The sequence below is a fragment of the Amphibalanus amphitrite genome, unplaced genomic scaffold (genome assembly GCF_019059575.1).
Source record: "Amphibalanus amphitrite isolate SeventyFive unplaced genomic scaffold, NRLGWU_Aamphi_draft 001104F_arrow, whole genome shotgun sequence".
In the NCBI taxonomy this organism is placed as follows: Eukaryota; Metazoa; Arthropoda; class Thecostraca; order Balanomorpha; family Balanidae; genus Amphibalanus; species Amphibalanus amphitrite.
This window is the reverse complement of record NW_024882598.1, coordinates 89,389-108,477: the sequence shown is the minus strand read 5'-3', so window position 1 is coordinate 108,477 and position 19,089 is coordinate 89,389. Positions and strand designations below refer to the sequence as shown.

Genomic DNA, 19,089 nt, shown 5'->3' with positions numbered 1-19,089 from the left:
CCCTTTTGCACGTGCTGAAGGCGCACCCCTGGACCAATCACCCCCAAATTTTAATACAAAGGCCGCCCACGCCCACAGATTTGGCATGCCAAATTTCACGCCGATACGCGGCGCCTTTCAGGCGCAATAAGACACATAAGGCATGACAGTCGGATGGAGAACGTACGGACGACTTATAATTCATAATATAGACTAGATGGCATGTTTTGCGCTATAACTGTGCGTTTTGAGTTTGGGTGTGGGAACTTATGATATTTTTTTGTCTTATTTTGTCGGAGTTGGATATTTGTTTGAACGGCATGTTATGCTGGTGCTGGTTGCGGGTTGTTAGAGCCTTTCTCATGGTTTGCCTTTATTGAACTCAAACCCACCCTACCCTACCCTAACCTACCCATACCCTACCTTACTGATAACACATATAGTTACCCTTCTCATCCTCGATTAAAGTAACGTACCAAATTTGAGCGCAATCGGCCCAGCAGTTCTTGAGATATAAAACTGGCCCACCGCACGTGCGCACGCGCAAACTGAGACTCCAGATGACTTGTGCCAGCCACCTTTCTAAATTGTCGCTATCAGTGTACAAAATTTGAGCGAAATCGGCCCAGCCGTTCTTGAGATGTATAAATGGACCCCTCACGTGCGCACGTGCAATCGATCCACCCTACCTGTCACAAATGACCATGCATCGCCAGGTTATAGCCCCCTCCACCCACAGTCCAAGTTTCAGTCCAATCGGCCCAGTAGCTGCTGAGTTATTCCTAGTACACAAATGTACTGTTTACTGGTTAGCACTTATTTCAAGTATTTGGGATTCCGCTGGGCGGGCGGTGCATTGCAGCCCATGCTTTGATAGCTATTGTCAAAAGTTGTATGACCTGCCGGCCATAAGCCATCGATCGGATTTTGTCGAAAAATACCTGTAACGTTAACAAAACACGGCCGTATGTTTGAGTCATTTTCACGAAAGTTTATTGACTTTTCGATAATATTTTGGATGGATATTGGTCAGAAAAGAATGCTCTTTCCGAATATGTAGGTTTCATAGCGATTGGTCAGCGTTTTCAATACGTTTTGATGTTGTAAAGGACATCGCGCTCCGCGCGAATCAAATTTTCAAATCAATTTTTCATTATTAAAGAAATGGTACGGATCATCACTTTTTATCTGTTATCCTCTGATGACACGTACATTTGCCTGGAAAATGGCACCACACCGATTCCATTCCGTCAAGCCGTTTTCCAGCGGCATCGATTTTCCCGTCACAATGCACGAAATCGGTCATGTTTTCACAACTGGGGGTGCTGCCTTGCACGTGACGCGTGCTATACTATGAAACCATATCAATACGCTAGGCCCATCTCTCCTCTATCCATTGGTGGCAACCGCTTCTCGCTGCAATCACCCGTTGCCGAGATATCAAGCCGGAAAGTGAGCCGTGTCGGCCCGATTTTCGGCCGACCGCCGCTCTCGCCGACACCATGCTATCCCTATGAGAGCGCCCTTTTGCACGTGCTGACGGCGCACCCCTGGCCCGATCGCGTCCAAATTTTAATACAAAGGCCGCCCACGCCCACAGATTCGGCATGCCAAATTTCACGTCGATACGCGGCGCCTTTCAGGCGCAATAAGACACATAAGTCATGACACACGGATGGAGATTGGACGGACGACTTATAATTCATAATATAGACTAGATGGCATATTTTGCGCTATAACTTTATGTTTTGATTAAATTGGTTTTACGGATGCATTATGCTGGGTTAAAAATCGTTTTATTGGTATTATTTGGGTCCTTACCCATACCCTACCTGCCCATACCCTATCCTGCCCATACCCAACTTCTATCCTATCCTACCCATCACCTAACCATACTCTGCCCTGCCCATACACTGCCCTGCCCATACTCTAACACTGCCATTACCCTACCCTGCCCATACCCTACCCGGCCCATACCAACTTCTACCCTATCCTACCAGTCACCTAACCATACCCTACCCTGCCCATACCTACTCTGCCCATACACTACTTAGTGCTCATACCCTAGATGGCCAGCTTTCGGTATATTGATCTGAGAGTAAGAATGCTTTGTTGCTGAGTCGATCCCTAACGGTACGCCAGCTCGTTAAAATGTAACATTGCAGCCCTCTCGGCGGTTGCCGGCTGGCCGAATGCTACCTAGGGACGAATTCGGGCGAAAAACTTTGTCGCTGACCGGCCGCGAACCATCCGCTTTCGGATTAGGAGACTGACATCTTATCCACTCGGCCGCGCCGTCAAAGGATGACATGCGAGTATTAGACAAATATAAATCACACGGTAATATTACTGCGCCGGTGCCGCGTTCAAGGCCGGCCGCTGCCGCTCAACCGGTAAAAAATGCGTCGAAAACGGTATAATCATTGCTCTGTTTCTTAGAGCCCTTGACGACTTTTTGAAAATATTTTGGGTGGATATTGATCAGAAAAGAGTGCTCTTTCAATACATTAAGGACTTATAGCCATAAGTCTACGTTATCAATATATTATGATGTTGTAAAGGTGAGCGTGCCTGTTTCACGTAAAACTCGCAATTTGTATGCGTTTAATTATAAAAATGTGCGAGTGAATGAGCCAAAATATATGTTTTCTGAACAGTTCAGATCCTCTTGTAGTCCGTGAAATGCATCCCGTGTCATTCCAATGCATCGTTTTCAAATGCCAACGTTTTTCCTGAAGTGTGTAAAAAAATACCCGTTTTCTCGAGATTAGAGGCTATTTCTTTGCACGTGGTATATACCTAAGAAAATAACTTATTGCATACGATAGGCCCATCTCTTCTGTATCCATCAGTGAAAACCGCATGTCGCTGCGACTTACGGTTACCGAGATATAAGCTCGGGAAAGGAGCGCTGCAGGCCCGATTTTCGCCCGTTGGCGGTTTTCGCCGGCCACGTGTTAAGCCTATGGGAGCACCCTTTTGCACGTGCCGAAGGCGCACCCCTGGTCCGATCACCCCCAAATTTTAATACAAAGGCCGCCCACGCCCACAGATTTGGCATGCCAAATTTCACGTCGCTACGCGGCGCCGTTCCGGCGCAATAAGACACATAAGGCATGACGGACGCACGCACGCACGCACGGACAACTTATAAATCATAATATAGATAGATAGATAGATAGACATGGCCACACCCAGCAAGGGCACTGCTCTTACAGGCTTCTTCATCTTCAATACGCCACCATAACCAGTACAGTGCCTCGACGCTTTATATTCTGCATGAAGAACTGCGGTCTGCATATGACTACGCCTTCATACCCTGTCCGACCCCACCAACATTTGCAACACAGACTGTCAATGACGTCACTGCACACCTTGTGACGTCACTAGGTGACATACGACACGACCTGGATGTCACCGATGGAGCGACACGCTGTCAGCAGCACGTGCCAGGGGGTGCATTTTCAGACCCGTCCCTGACACTGAGGGAAGGTGCCTGTCAGACAGGGCAGCTATTTTAATAATTTATGCAATATGACGCTGCAGTTTTGTGAGCGGTCGGAGGCTGGTGTTGCTGGTATCGTCACACTGCTGACAGCGGCGGGGTGGCGGGGTGCTTCTTATCTGACCTCGCGTCACAGAGCTGTGGGCCGGGTGGAATTGGATGGATATGTCATCTATGAATGTCTTATTGTCGACAATCGACATGTCTTTATTTCTGGATGAATGAGTGCAGATTCTATCATTCCTTCCTCCTATTCCTTATTCGCCCTTTTCTTTAATCCACAATCTCCCCTCTTGTTCTATACTTCTGTCTTCTTACCATCGATCATGGACTTCCTCCTTCGTTCGTCACACTTTATACTTCCCATCATCCCTGCAACACATCTTGCCCCTCCCGATGACCTGCGGCATTGACGCTTATCGATGCCGCTCAGCGTTGATGACGCCTGGCGTTGACACCCACCGATGACATTCAGCGATGACGCCCAAGATGGCTACGTCGTTCCCCGCACAGTGTCCGGAAGTGCTGCCCGATCCCACACACGTCGCCAGTCTGGGACTCCGTTCGGCAATCACCGCCATCAGCCGTGTTTCTGGTTTTAGCGTGCTGCGGGACATGCATGGGGGATGCTCTGATGTCGCCGCGAAACGGGTGGTGTAGCGCCTGATAGTGGCTTCGGGGTGGGTGTCTGGGGCTGACTTCAGGTGTTGGAGACTTCGCAGGGGTCCGTTAGGATGTGGGCTTGTATTTGTATTTGTATTTGTATTTACATTTAAGAGCGATCCACATACAAAGTGCGTGGCGATTACTGCTTGGGGGTGGTTGGTTTGGTATGGTTGAGGCGGGTCTCCTACCCGCATGGGTGTCATTTTGTATAGGCATGGTAGGGCCCGAGCCCTACCAATAATTTTGGAAATTTAACATTATGCCTATGGCGTTGCGTGGAAAGAATCGCTTTGAATTGGCAAAAATTTACATTAGAGCCCTACCAATAATTTTCGGAAAGTGTCGCCCCTGCATACCCGTCATCCGTGATCTCCCAAGTTGCCCCACCACTATTCTGACAATGTCACCGCTTTCTGACACTACTTGTCCTCCACCGCATCTCCATGTTACCGTTACCGTTACCGACCTGTCCAAGCGGCTACCGATCTACCTCGAGACCCGCTGTTGGGAGCTCAGGCGACGGAGGCTCTCGACAGATCTGTGAACTTAACTTGGAAAAGCTGCTACTCCCAAAATTTGTTAACAACTCATCCGTGCTCCTTCACTTGGTGGTTATTTTTAAACGCATCGCTCATAATCCTTAAGCTGCTCCTCCTCATAAGGAAATGTGTGGACTGAATGCGCCACGGAAGGGCGTTTCCCGTGATGCTCATCTCTTGGCTTCCAGTGCTGCAGTGCCAGTCTCTCCCACTGAAACCGAGTGAAACAGCTCCAGTTACGGGAACGGCGGCCTCTCTGCCGTCCTCTGAGAACGGCCCGAGAGGTGGCCGGTGTGTGCAGTGCCGCCCGGTGGTCGCTCCCCCGTGCCGCCCACCGACCCGATCTGCCCCGCTTGACCGCCGCGGAGGGCCACCGCACTCCATCACAGCGCTCTTTGTTCCGCGCCGGACCTGGTTGAGAACCTCTGTCGGCCTCGAGTTGAGAACCCCGCGACGCCAGCGCCCCTAGCGGCGGCCGGTGGCGAGCGGCCCGGCCGGCGACGGATCGGCAGACGCGGTCGAGCTTGCTGCGAGAGGGGTTACGCCTGCATCGCGCAAGACGACCGCGCCATCGAACGCGACGCGACCGACAGTGAACGACGACCGGCGACGGGGCGACCAGTGCGTGGTGTTTGTTGGCGCTGTCACTTATGTGCGCGGCGCACCGCTAGTTGAGACCGGCGAGCGAGGCCTGCTCGACGGACAGGCGCTGGGAAGAGACGAGCGCGAGCGATGGAGCGCGCTGACGCGCCGCTGGGCTTGGAGAGCCGTCAGCGCGCGGCGGCGGCCGGCGGCTGTGTGGCGGTGTACCTGCGGCTGCAGGGCAGGATGCTCAGAAGTTCAGGTGGGTCCCCGCAGCAGCAGCGAGGTGGATGACGTGGGGCGGCGTGGGGCTGTCAGATTGTCAGATTCGGGCTGATTTCAGCTGGGGTGTGCGGAGAGGTACTTGGGATTGACAGTGTTCGCATCTATATCAGATATTCCTTTGACTAGCCGGAGTTTCGTTTTACATTACTGGGCGCACTTCTTCACCGCTATGGTGTAGATGGACGGCCGGTCGGCGGATTTGTATCGCTCACCATTACCCAGACCTACCAACGACCTCTCTGTGACCCTTGCTCGTCTCTCTGGAGATTGGTAGTCTGGCCAATCTGTCATCGCTCAGCGTCCTTTATCGCCTCTCCCGCCGCCTGTCCTGCCGGATACGAGGGGTGCGGATCCCGGGGAGCGGGCGGTGACCCTCCTGACCTTCCCCTGCCGGCTGTCAGACTCGTCCCCTCCCCTCCCGTCCCGTCCCGTTCTGTCTAGCATCAAACAGTAGACCTCTGAGCTCAGTGGGAACATGAGTGCAGTTCTCATAGAGACGTACCGAAAAACCGCTCATTAGATGACATCGCTCTATAACGTTGACGTCGTGATGTGGCATCAAACCAAGTCACAGCATCGCGCGGTATCTGATGAACTTTCAGACTGGAGCTCATGGCACCATCACAGTGCGAGCAGAATCACACGCTGTTACATCATCGGAAACCTTACGACATCGCGATGTCGGTGCTGCATGTATTGACCAAAGATATGGTGGGAAGACTTACGTGCGATTTATATGGATCCGAGGCATTATACCAGACGAAAACGCTAGACGAATTCGATCGCGATATTCCTCGAGTATATTTTCGCGTAATTTGTGATTTGCTGAGCTTCCTTCTGGAGATTATCGATCGTGCTATTTTATACGGAACATCCGCCCGTACGGCTATCGCCATTGCCTTCAATTCAATGACATAGCAATGCTATCGAGCGATTCCTCGAATTCACGAGTCGATAGCGCTACAGCGGTAGTGTTGCTGTTTTGAAGTGTTGACAGCTAGACGAAGCGAAGGGAGTCAGACTCGACAAGGCCACGGAATATCGACGTTGACTTTTGCGAGGGGTTTGAATGACGAAAAGATCGTGTGCTGATTATTGGTTTCCATTCTTGGACATTCAGATATCCATAGTGAACCATGTTTGATATTCGTTTCAATTAATTCAGATGTCTGAATTTATAACGAGCATTGGCGAACATTTCCCTACCCGACCGTGTGTAAGGATGATGATGCATTTTAGTTTGTCGTGGTCATTTTTCTCGGGAGTTTGTTTTCGGAAAATGTCAGTCGCTGTACTTTCCGCGCTGAACGGGGCTACATTGTCGATGATAATGATGGTTGTGACCTATTCATTTAACATGATTAATGGAAAGGATCCAGACGCTTTAAGACTTTACCGTCTGGCAAACATCCACAAGTCATGCATGCCATGGACGATGTGCTGTCTGACAGCTCTGACAAACTATCCCTTCATCTTCCTTGTCAAACTGGTATTGTGCTAGGCACTAGAGTATTTGTAAATTCAAAATGATTTTCATTGAGAAGAATGGGGAAAATTCCGCCTGTGTTTCCTCACTAACACTTTCCGTAGACTTTCTCTTTATAGACTGAAATTTTAAAACGCATTCCGATTGTTGCAATATCCATGAAGTGACTGCAAGCATCATTACCAGCAACTTACCCTGCATTTATCGTCTTACCCACTGTTGTCCTGATATTCCCTAGCGCGCTTCACATGGGTGCATCAGCGCACCATCGTTTATTAACGGCATAAACACCGCTGATTTCTCTCTCACGTCCTGCGCCTGTGACGGTGCCGGTACGAGCCAGAGACAGGGACGGCGACCACGCCCTTCCCGCCCGGACCGTGAAATATTCAATAGCCGCGGCGGACAGGCTGATTAATCGCCGCCAGCTCTGTCCGGTCTGGCTCCGACCCTAGACACGCCCTGGGGCGCTGTCCGCGACCGCTGTCGGGTCACCGGTCGGCCAAACTCGGGGAGGGCATACGGGGGCTCCCTTACCGAACCCTGAAAAAATCGTGAGGGCTTGTTTTGAGGAAGGTGTATGAAGGTGCTGAAATGCCAGTAGATTGATGGATGTAGGTTGTGTCTGTAGGTTGCTGGCGAGTAATTATCGTGTGCTTCTATTGACCAGCCTGATGAATAATTATTCAGTATTGACCGAAGCGCTGGGTACCATAAAGTACCGACCATCGGCGCGGTATTGACATGTGCGGCATTCACAAGGTCCGACGGCCGGTGGGGGCAGCCATGGGAAGTAAGTGCACTGGTCAGGGCGGGGCGGGTCGCTGCGTGCCCGGGGCCACTCCCCCAGGCACTTTCGCCGCGGCCGGCTCAATGTCGTGTGGCAACCGATGCCACGCGTCTTGCGACACCCGCGTCGGTCCCGACGAAAGTCAACCGTGAGTCGTTACCGATGACCTATCGCCTTTGGCGGCTGGCCGCGCCCTCTCGGCGACACACCGCCCCCGCCCCCGCCCCCGCCCTCGCAAAGGCCGCCCACGACGGTAGGTAACATCGTGGAGGCGGGCGGCGGCAAAAAGTCTCGAGCATCACTTCTGGTGTACGTTTTTTTCTGTCGCCTCCTGGAAACAATGGTGCGGCGGGTGAGTTTTTGCGTGTCGCGGTCGTGCCTATCTGGAGCGACGGCTCGTTGAGGTGGTCCACGCTGTGGTCCGGGTGTGGTCCGATCCTGGTCCGGGTGGCGTGCCGCGTTCGTGGTCCGCTGGTCCTTCATAGAGAGTTTCCTCATTAGTGGTCCCTCGTTAGCGAAGGCGGACATACGATACCAGCGCAGATTTCGCATGTTTCTGCAGGTTTGACAGATATCCAGTCCGATTCTGTCGATTCCTCAGATAGTTTGGTCTCGTGCCTTAATTCTGCGCGATCTTCTAATTTGAGACACCGGCTGTGTCGCGCTGGCAAGGACAATGGGAATTGTGGCTGGTGCGTGTGACTCGTTTGATGCCGCTATCGCGCGAGTTGGCGTCTGGCTGGCGGATCGGTTTTCCGCACCGTGACAGCTGTGTTCCGTTGGCTGGCCTGGATCCGCCGAGACCTGGTTCGGTGGCGATTTGGCGGAATCGCTGGACTCTGTGACACTGGCGCGGTCAGCAGCTGTCATGGCGTGAGAGGTATATGGTGCCTCGAGCCGAGTTGTAGGCCACTCCGAATAGTTTTAGTTCGCGCGAGTTCGAGCTGGTTTCGGTCACAGTTTGATGTTGAAAATTAGGGGTAGTGAAGTAGCTGGTCACTATTTGAGAAGGAACGAAAATTACTTAAAAATTGAGGAGGGAAGATGCCTATAGAAAGGGGAAGAGGAAGGTAAACGCTCCCAAGAAAAGGTGGAATATGGAGAGTATCAGATGATTGGTATGAGTGTCGTGTCTCGTGCCCATCCGTGCGTTCAATAGTCTATGTGCATGCAATGTGATAAAGCTTGAGAGGGCCATCGGCAGCCGGGTAAAGTAGACGTGATCATGAAACGGCTGGTTCCCACCGGACACCATAGTTCCCCGGAGGTGTCCAGGAACGAAAATCACATGCGCAACGATCGCGCGAATCTCGGTTTTAAAGTTCATTAGTGCGGAATAGTCGGGCGAGATTACCGCCAGGTGTTGAACTTGGCGTGGATGCAGTGATGTCTGGTGGCCGGGTCGTTCAGTTTGGACGCCATGCCTGGAGCCGGGGTGAGCACAAGGTCGGCTCGGTACTGGCCGGACTCTCGTCTGTTGCCGGTCCGTCAGCGCGCTGAGATGGTGGCCACTCGAGCGCAACTCCAGATAGCGGTCGGTCAGACGGCCGATATCGTGCTCTGCCGGTCGACGGCGTGCCGGCGCGCCTGTCTGGGACGTACCACGACCTCCTGATCACCCGAGCGACCGCCACGGTGATCCCAAACAGAAGAGCGCTCCGGGCGACCCTCCGTGACCCCTTTGGAGCCCTCTTCGTGACCGTGGGCGGACTCACAGTGCCCCACTTGTCTGGGGATGCCCGACTGACCCGGCGGCGCGAGTTTGTCTGACCTCGCGGCCGGGGAGCGCCGGCGGTCGGCCCTGGCTGACCTCCGCCGGCCTCAGGAGGATGTCGTCCCCGGGCCTCGTCTGCCGGTCGTCCTTGTTGGTGGCCATATCGGGCGGCCGACCTCCGCAAGGCGGTGACGCCCGTACCGCTCTGATTTCGCTGCCGACCTCACCGACGCCGCTATATGGCGTCGTGGTGCCGCATCAAGCTTGCACCGTGGGCCCGGGCTGACCCGACAAACTCGCTCGGAATTCAGCCAGCGAGCGGCGCTGGGCCGCGATTAGCACACAGAAGGTGATCGGGCGCCCCGCGCGACCGATCGCAGCGGGTTTCCCGAAGGGTTCCGCCTGTGGCGCCGAGTTGGGCGCCGCGAGGCCAGCTCTGATTTGGACACATGCATTTGTATTCATCGGGCTTTCGCGGCGTGGTGCCGTACATGGGCCGAGGCCCGGGCGGGTCGCTCCGCCTCGCGTCTGGCCACCCTCGGTCCGGGGCTTTGTTGCGCCAGTCGACATCGCCCCGACCTCTGTCACTGCGACGATAGCGACGCCAGAGAGGCGGCCTGATGCCAGAAGCTCGCCAAAGATGTAGAGTGGGGTGGGCTTACTGCGACGCATTTGCGACGATGTTTGGGGCCGCGCCCCGCCGCTCGCCTTGATCCTCTGCGAGTCGTGTCTGCTCAAATGCGCAAATGTGCTACAAAACTTGGGGATAAACCATCCAATTCACTACCGACATCTACAGAATGGCATTACATTTTTCAAACTGGCAATCGCCGTCTTGGTTATCTGTATCGCCTTATGTGGCTGTCATTTTTTCTTGCTGGTCTCATCTCAGACATCAGACGTGGCTCCCAGTTGGGAGAGCTCCCGCCTTCCATCCAGCCGACCAAGCCTCCTCACCATCCCATGCAGCGCACGGCTCTCCAAGCACGTCCTCGGCTCTGCATGGTCCCGCGATGACCTCAGAGTCTGGCCCGGCGGGGGCGGCGCTGGTCGCGAGGCGCGCGACGCTCCATATCAGGCGGCTATTGATCGCTGGTGGCGCGAGCCGCTCTCGCGCGACCCGACCGCGCCCTCCGGTCAGTCCACTGTGGATGATGGGTGGAGGTGGAGCGATGGTGGGCCGCCCCGCGGCCGCAATGGCACCACATTGGACTTGTGCCCAGACAGGTTGGTCGGGTGAGCCTGCTGGGTTAGACGATGACTAGAGTCGAGAAGTTACCGCGAGCCATCGCGGATCTTGTGACTTTCGATCCGATCTCGTAGTTTGCTTTTATTACAGGCCGCTCCTTTGAGGAGAACGAATATGGCTTGAAGTTTTTTTTTTAAGCGAGACATAAATGACATCAGCCTTTCTGGCGGAGCCAGTGCGCTCAAATTCTCGGGCGCTGTACCTCCGACACATCCTGCGCTGGATATCTCGGGGACACTTTGTCATCTTCCCGACCTGTCTCCATTCTCTGTCACCCCGTCGTGTCCTGTTGAGCCGTCAGTTCCTACACTTTGTCTCTCGTTCCGACATAGTGCACCGCGCTGCCCCAGTGTGCACGCGTGCAAGGTGCAGCACCTTCCAACACGCGCGCCGTGCAATGTGCATCGGTCAAGCTGTCGCTCCACCGTTATGCTCTCGTTGCAAAGGCTGTGAACTGACTTGTGACGTTTCCAAGTTTCTCTTCAGATCTGTAAGATTTCTGGGTGGTCAAAAGGCCATACGATGATAAATGGTTGACACAAAGATGAGAGAATAGTTAGTCATACAGCGGCGTCTTTAGCGTTTGATATACTGTTGGCGAGGGTTCGTCGGCGATTCCTCGCAGGCCCGCGCGTGGCATGACATTGATATTGTTGCTGAGGCGTGCCACGTTGCGTCATCGCTCCGACTAGACAGAGCTGATCGTGATCTCTGTGCACGCCCGCGGTGCCACCGTGACCCGGCCGGCTGACCTGACCTGACCCCGACCGACCCGGACCTGTGACGGCCGGCACCGCTGCCGATTGTAGCGTTGGAGCTGATTGCGACAGGCACTGTGACATGAGGAACGATATGGAACCGATCAGCTGCGACATAGGCTGGGTGGGATTCATGGCAGCTGTTGCAGTGGCCAGTGACCATACTCGACCTCTCTAAATTTACGGATATTATTAGAAGATGATTTCAAGTAGCTTATCGTTGCTGGACCCGACCTGAGATCGCAACGTAGCACCGAGCGTCTACACAAAATCACCCACGACATGTGCTACACCGTTCGCTGGGTTGACCTGAGGTGCCGCTGTGCCGACCTCTCTCACCAAACCTGGATGACCCAGGGAGGAGTCCGGCCGGGGCGATGGGTCAGACGGCCCAGCGGGGGCCGGATTAGGGCGGCCGTTTGTCCCGACAAGGTCCTCCGGTCGGCGGCACACGCCCAGTGATCGTCCCCGCTGCAGGCCGCAGGTGAAATTTATATGGAAATGATGGTATAAGCTGCCGGTGATGGCATCCTGTCCCTCAGGATGGACGTGAGCTGCTAGAAAGGCGGGTCGGGAAACTGCTTGAGTTAATTTCGTTAGTTAAATTTACATTTTGTTTAATACGTTTTAAAGGGAAGATTGACCTCATTTCCTACCCGCTTGCATATTGCAACTCTTAGTACTGGGCTTGCAACTCTCAGTTGGGTTGAGTTTAGCCGCCTTAACGCAACCGCGACGTTTTCTCCTGTCTTGACAACGCCTGTGACGTCTGTGTAAGTGTGCGTCGTAGCGCCTGTGTTGTCCTCCCGTCTATCTGGTGTTCCGCTTGTGTCGTCTGTGTATGTTTGCGTCGTAACGTCTCTGTCTCCGTGTATCGTCCTCCCGTCTGTCTGGTGTTCCGCCTGTGTCGCCTGTCTACGCGCGTGGTGTGACGCTGTCTGGTGGTGCACGACCGACCGACCCGAGCTCTCCACCCCGGTACCGTTGTCAGTCTCCGTCATTTTCTCCTCGACCCGCTGTTGTCGCACGCCTGATTGACGTTACGGGTCCTCGCCTCGCCTGGCACGGCTCGCGGACCAACAAACGGGGCTGGTTGGGGCCAGGAGACTGCCCTGGACCGAGGAGGCCTGCTCCGGTCCGGAGGCCCGCTGCCTGAGCGGTCCGACCGGACAGCCAGAAAGGCAGTCGAGCCCAGCCCAGCCGAGCCGGGCCGGGCCGGGCCAGGCCGGGCCGGTGCGGTGCCTCAGGCTGTCTACTACAGGCCAGCGTAACTTTCACAAACGACGGGCTGGCCAGACGGCGCGGCGACCGACCGTTTGTGTGTCTGTCTGTGGGCCCGTGTCCGTCTTTTCCTCTGTCCGTGCGACTGCCTGTCTGTCTATTTCTGTTTTTAGCGTTATTATTGTTCATTTTGTAATAATTGTTTGCGTATCATGTTGGCGTCTGCCTTCATGCCATGCCCCTATCCTTATCTCTAAGTCTGGCTGCCTGCTTCTGTCCATACGCCTGTCTCTGGGGAAGGCCAGGCGTCCTCGTGGATGGTAGAAGAGAGCGGCGAGTGACGCCGATGGACGATGGTGCGTGACCAGAATTGTGAACATGGCGGAGAAAAGGGAGCGAGAGTGCCGCTGTGGTGAGCCTTGTAGTGTGTGTGCTAGGTCAGTGTGATATTACGCGGCACACAAACCTCTCGAGGCCTACCTGTCTCTAAAAACCCTGAGCGCGCTGCTGACCAAATATTACCCTCTCAAACCAACCCAGCGCCTCAGACCAACGCTCCGACCGAGGTTTAGTCTGCGCTGTGTGGCTGCCCGTCTGAGCCGGCCCACCCGACGACTGCTCTCCGCCGGCGAGAGAGAAGGATTTACACGATGGCTGTGTAGTTTATAGGCCAGTTCAGACAGTGGCCTCGGCCCAACGACGTCGGCCAGATAGCAGTTCTGTTAGAAAATAGCCGGTCAAGCTTTGTCGAGCGGCAAGACACTGCGTCGTTACGGGGCTGGATGATGTCTCGCTTGGTGCACTCAGGGGTTTCTCTTTGAGAGGATTTGTTGTTTTCGGATGATGTTGATTTTATGGGTTTGGTATTGTGTGAAAACAGATAGATGGCTTTTGGTTGTTGTAATTATGTGCTTTCATGATTTTGAATAAGCTCTACTATAACCAGGAACGCGGCTGGCCAATGCATGCCCCAAAGGCTCCCAAAACATGATCATCGATACCATTATATTCATCAAAGCGCGTTACACTTAGCTCATTCCTAGCTATGACCGCAGCATCTGTCTCGCCCCGTTTGTCTCGGTTTAGTCGGTCTCGCTCGTAGGCTGTTATCTCGGCGTCGAGGACTGGTTCGTCTGGTAGGCGTGCCCGACGCCTTGTCTCCATTCTCCAGCTGTCGTTGGACGTTCCATGTAGCGGACCGGTCGGAACAGAACGGGACAGGAGGGACGCAGGAGGGAACGAAATATAAGGGACGCGGGAGGGATAGGAGGGATAGGAAGGGCGCAGGAGGGAACAGAAGGGACGCGAGAGGGAAGAGAACAGAAGGGACGCCGGAGGAAACGGGAGGGACGCGGGAGGGATAGGAGGAACGAGAAGGAGTCGAGAGGGGACAGAAGGGACGCGAATGGTAGGCACGTCAGCCAAAGAGGGCATCAAGAGGGAGGGAATGTGTAAGGAAGGGAGAGACTTTGAGTTGGAGTAGTAGAATAGTAGAGAGAGGGATAGAATGGGAGGCGAGAGAGGAAGGGAATACAAATAACTGGTTAGGACGTGAGAGGAAACGCGATGGCGTCTGGTCGGGTTCAGAAAGGTCAGGAACGCGACGGGACTGCTGCGATCTGGAGCGAAAGGTGCGGCGACTCAGCGTAGTTTCGCGTGGATATCAGCTCTCGGCTGATTTCTCAACACTTTCGATCCGCTAGTGTCCTGGAGAAGGGCCGCGGGCCCCTTTTGCGCCGCCTACCAGACCCCTGTTTGGCATCAGAGGCCCTGCGGAGGTGTCGAGGCCGTGGAGACGCGTTACAGACGCTGCTACCTCCCACTCCCTGGCTTCTGAGCCAGGTCAAACCCGTATCGGGATAGATCGGGACCGGGTAGGATTAGATCGGGGTCGCATTGGATTATATCAGGGTCGCATTGGTGGAAACAAGCCAAGTGCGAACGATGACGGCGCGATATTCTTTGTTATGATGTGATTCTATTTTAGTCGGTGCTGAAGTTTTGTGTCATGTTTGAATCGCATTTCCGAAACGCATCTCTTCTCCCAAACCTGTTGGCCTTGCATGCACTCATATTTGCCGTTGAATGAATGCATTGTTGGACATGTCATTGTCGCTGCTGGTTACATAATCGTTGGGACAGCCATGAACTCTATGAGTACCATCCGCTCCGGGTTTTGTAAATTCTGGTTTAAGCGCTTCGCTCGCTGGGTGAGTTTCATGAGCTCACCAGAGTCCGCATTGAGTTCATGGTGAGTCCGTCTGAGCTTTGTCGGCCCAGTGGCTGTAGCAGCTGCAGACATGCTGAACCGGAGCAGACGACTCTGACATTGTGACCCCGCTGCCCTGCTGACCCTGCTGACCGCACCGTGACCCGCGTCGTGATCTGAACCGTGACCCGGGCGGACAAAAATAACCGCTAGGTCCCTTCTTGGCCAACGGCACAGCTACATTTGACCCGAGTCCATCAGCCGCCCGCAACATCAGTTGGCACTAGTTAGGTACCGTCAGTGGACAACGACATCAGTGCTCAGTGCTCACTGCGTCAGTTCTCGCCAGTTAACATCAGTCAGTCGGCATCAGTCACCATCAGTTGCCACCACATCAGTCGCCGTGAGGTCGACCAGAACACCATTCCTTCCATCCGCGAACCGTTCAAACTCAGCCAGCCATACGACCGGTGCCGGGCCAGACAGCCGAACGGCGCACCGAACCAGCCCAGCTGCGAGACGCCGATTAAACGGACCAGTTGGTGGAGCGCCACAGGATTTCAGCAGGATTTGGTGGACGGATTTTGGGCGGGTGGATTGCGGACCGGTGGATTGCGCGGATCGCGGTGGGTGGTTGCGAAGCCGGATGTATGTCCAGGACGACTAGTCAGGGCTTGTGCAGGGTTGGATATTTTTGTGGATGAAAGGGGGTTCCTCTTGGCGATGGCGAGCCGAAGTTTCGAGAGAGATGTCGTTGACTTGGCGCGGCCAGGTAAACGGATGATGGCATTGGACACGGCGGAGCACGTTTGCAACACGACAGGCTGAGACACGCTCCCAGACGATCTCCTGCCTTCGTTGATGCGTGCGCACGTGGTGATTTGGTGGCTGATGACGTCAGCCCAGCGGGTCTCTGACGTCACGTCGGTGGCTGGTGTCTGTGCCCGCTGGCGACCGGCGCTGGTCGGGCCCCCATCCTCAGACCTGGCCCACTGCCACCCGGCACCGGCCCGCGTCAGGGCGAGGTGGTGTCTGGTGAAAAACCACGCAGACCTGTGGTTACGCCACCACCTGCAATAGGCACAAGTTGCAGGTGTGCAGCGCGGAAGTTCAGTCGTGATGAAGGCATGGTGCTGAGCGAAGCTGGTAAATAGAGGTGTGGAGTTACTGTTTGGCACGTGCGACTTTTTAGGAGATTTGGTGATTTTCCTGGCCGTTTTCCTGTTCAGTATCTGAGAAGCTTTGGCGATTTTCCTGGACGGAGACACCACGGCTGCAGGTAATCAACGCTTTGGTTAAAATCGTCAAGCGTTTCTTCCGCTTGGTGTTTACCCTGGGGCAGCGTGAGCCACCGCGATTCCCGCAGGTGAGACGGTTTCTCCCAGTAGCCGGCGGGTGCGACGGAGACATTTTCCGGCGTGGGAGAACTCGTCCCTGAGCACCCACGGTCCCAGTGGCTGGTCGCTCTGCCGGTCCCGGCCTCTGGTGAAGAGGCACCGCGCATCCATCGAGTCGAGCAGCACGGGTTAGTCCGTCTGTGTTCTGTCTGACCCTGGCCACCGGATTCGGCGGGCATTTAACTGGCCGGCGCGGAATTCAGAGAGGGGTGGCTGTTATTAGCGTTTCCTGTGGCCGGTTCGGCTCCACTGCGGCTGTGGCTATGGCGGGACGATCGGTCACCGGCGCGGCAGCTGCCCCGCCGCCGCCGCCCCCGCCCCCGCCCGCCGCCATCCTGTGGCCCGAAATACCCACACCTCCAGTGCCGACCGTGGGCTCCCAACCGGGCAGGGGTCTAGACACCGCTCAGGCGCCCTGCGCAGCGGCCGACGAGGTGTGTTCCAGGGCAGCCCTCAGCGCCGGCCGGGTCGTGAATGAAGCCCGCTTTGCGCCGCTGCTACACCGGTAGCTCATTCATTCTGCGACACGCTAAAACGAGCAATGAATCACGTCGGTATGATGGCATTTCGTTCCACCTGCCGTTGGTTTTTACGGCCGACCATGGGGGCCGCAGTGGGGCGATACACTGCCCCGACATCCAACCGATCGATTTGTTTGCATCCTGCAACGACGACGACCCTGGGCGATTATTAGTGGGTCTGTGTATGGGCTGGCCGCTCCCCCGTGTGTCGGTCGGCTCCCCTCTAGGTCCCCTCCCCTTCCCCGTCGCCCGGTTTGCCCCGTTTCCGGTGCGAGGATGACCGTCAGGAAGCGGTGCATCCAGCCGGCAAGTTCAGTGACATACAAGCTCACCCGGTTGACCTAGTTCATATTTTCGCGTTTGTGACTAGTCTCTTCTATTCTCATGCGTCTTAAATCAATTTTAATGTAGTGTCCTACCGATCGCTCTCATGCTTTTACATTCGATCTTCAATTACCCCTCCCCACTTTCGCCCTCGTATCACCCTGCTTCGTCTGATCGTCCAGCTGACCTCTCTGATCCGCTGAGGACGATCTCGATGTCTGGCCGGGTCGGAGAGGAAGGTCCGCGGACCAGCTGAGCCGGGAATGTCAGTTGATTCACCGATTTGGCCGGTGGCCCACTGCAGGTTCGGGGGCCTCCTGGTGCCGGCGAAACATCATACACCAACTGCCAGCGACGCCCCAGCATCGCCAGACAGACGCGGGGATGGGTGGATGTCTGGGGGTGGAGAGGGGTAAGAATTCCAGGGTTCTAGAAGCTCTCCCTCGATTTGTTGCAGGAGGAAAAATGGATGATTTCTTTTGTTTGTTTAAAACGCCAAAATAGAATGTGACGTAAGGATTTCATGGTGGCCATTGGTGAGCTGAAAAGTTTCTTTTTTAGGTGTGATGCCGAAGTCACCTTCACCCATGGTTCCACCGGCGTTCCGTATGTGATCATCGGTTGGCCCAACGCCCCCGGGGTTTTGGCTGAGTGCACTGCAGGGCCGTTGGACCTAATTGACCTGGTGCAGGGGTGTGCGACCTACCAGCGCTCAGGCGAATCGCAACAACCGCAAAGCTTGGCGCTGGCTTGTTTGGTTGCACCTGCTCAAGTTACCTATGTTGGGGAAACTGGTGCAAGTTATTAATTTTATGTATGACGTGGACAGTGCAGTATTGCACGGATGTTGAATGACCTCCACACCTGTCTGCACCGGCATCTTGACACCTGTCCGAACTTTTGTGTCCGGCTCCGTCCGTCCAGCCCTCGCCGCGACTTCCTCCACTTTCCACCACACCTGTATCGCGAGGCGCGCACTTTGGCCAGCCTTGCAACGCTGCTTGTTAACACTTGTCTCGTGGCGCAGTTTCTGTGCCGGTCTCAAGGTCTTGCTCGTAATTCCTACGAATCCTACGTGTTTTTGAGGGTCGCCATTTATCCACTGCGTCTTTTGTGTTGCGTCTCGAGGAGTGTTTAGTTACGCGTGTTTTGGTGTCATCCTCTCACCTGTGTTTGTTTATGCTTGTAGGTTTTATGAGGATCGCCATCTATCCGCTACGTCTTCCAGTGCGTGTGTTGCGTGTATTTTGGCATCGTTCTAACCCGTGTTTGTTTCTCCGCTGTTTCAGGGAGCGCAGAGAGCAGCCGCCGCTGGTCGCGGCCGGTGACGCGGCCGTCGTCGTCCGCCGAGGCCGGCTCACGGGGTCACGGGCCCGGCCGACCCGGCGCGCAGCCGGTCGGCGCCGAGTGCCGCGGCGCCCCTGGCAGGGGGTCGGCCGAGCGGGCTGGCGAGGTGGCCGCCCGCCGCCCCCGCCCCCGGCCGCCCGGCGCGCTTCGACACCTTCTGATGCTGCTGCTCCTCTCGTCAGTATTCCGGATAGCAGGTGAGTCCGGCGATGGGATCGTGCATGCTGTTGACAGGATGGGAGCGCCTCCTGAAAAATTCCCGATATCTGCATTTCGTCTTATTCAAGCTTATCAATCATACAATGTTCGGAAGGAGACATCGAAGACGAAAGTGACCTTTCGGTTTCAATCTTATTCATTTCCTCTAATACTGCATATTTTGCGGTGGTGCCATTCAGGCCTTTCATCAGCGGTTTGCGGTCACTCATCCGCCTCCACTGGGTGGATCTCTCAAGCCGCCTCCACTCGTGTCGTTGGACTTTGGCCGGCCCGGAACCGCGGATATGCCCTCCGCGGA

At 55.1% G+C, this 19,089-nt stretch overlaps 1 protein-coding gene across 3 annotated transcripts in view; it reads left to right on the top strand.

Moving 5' to 3' along the window:
* The window catches only part of LOC122370161, a 142,446-nt gene that overhangs the window by 87,253 nt on the left and 36,104 nt on the right, over window positions 1–19,089 (top strand). For 2 of the 3 annotated variants that reach the window (XM_043345524.1, XM_043345523.1), the window contains exon 5: window positions 18,515–18,769. In XM_043345524.1, the coding sequence (XP_043201459.1) occupies window positions 18,515–18,769 (255 nt within the window). Of the gene's footprint in view, window positions 1–5,211; window positions 5,534–18,514; window positions 18,770–19,089 lie in introns of those variants that run through there. The other variant, XM_043345525.1, reaches the window with a different exon arrangement.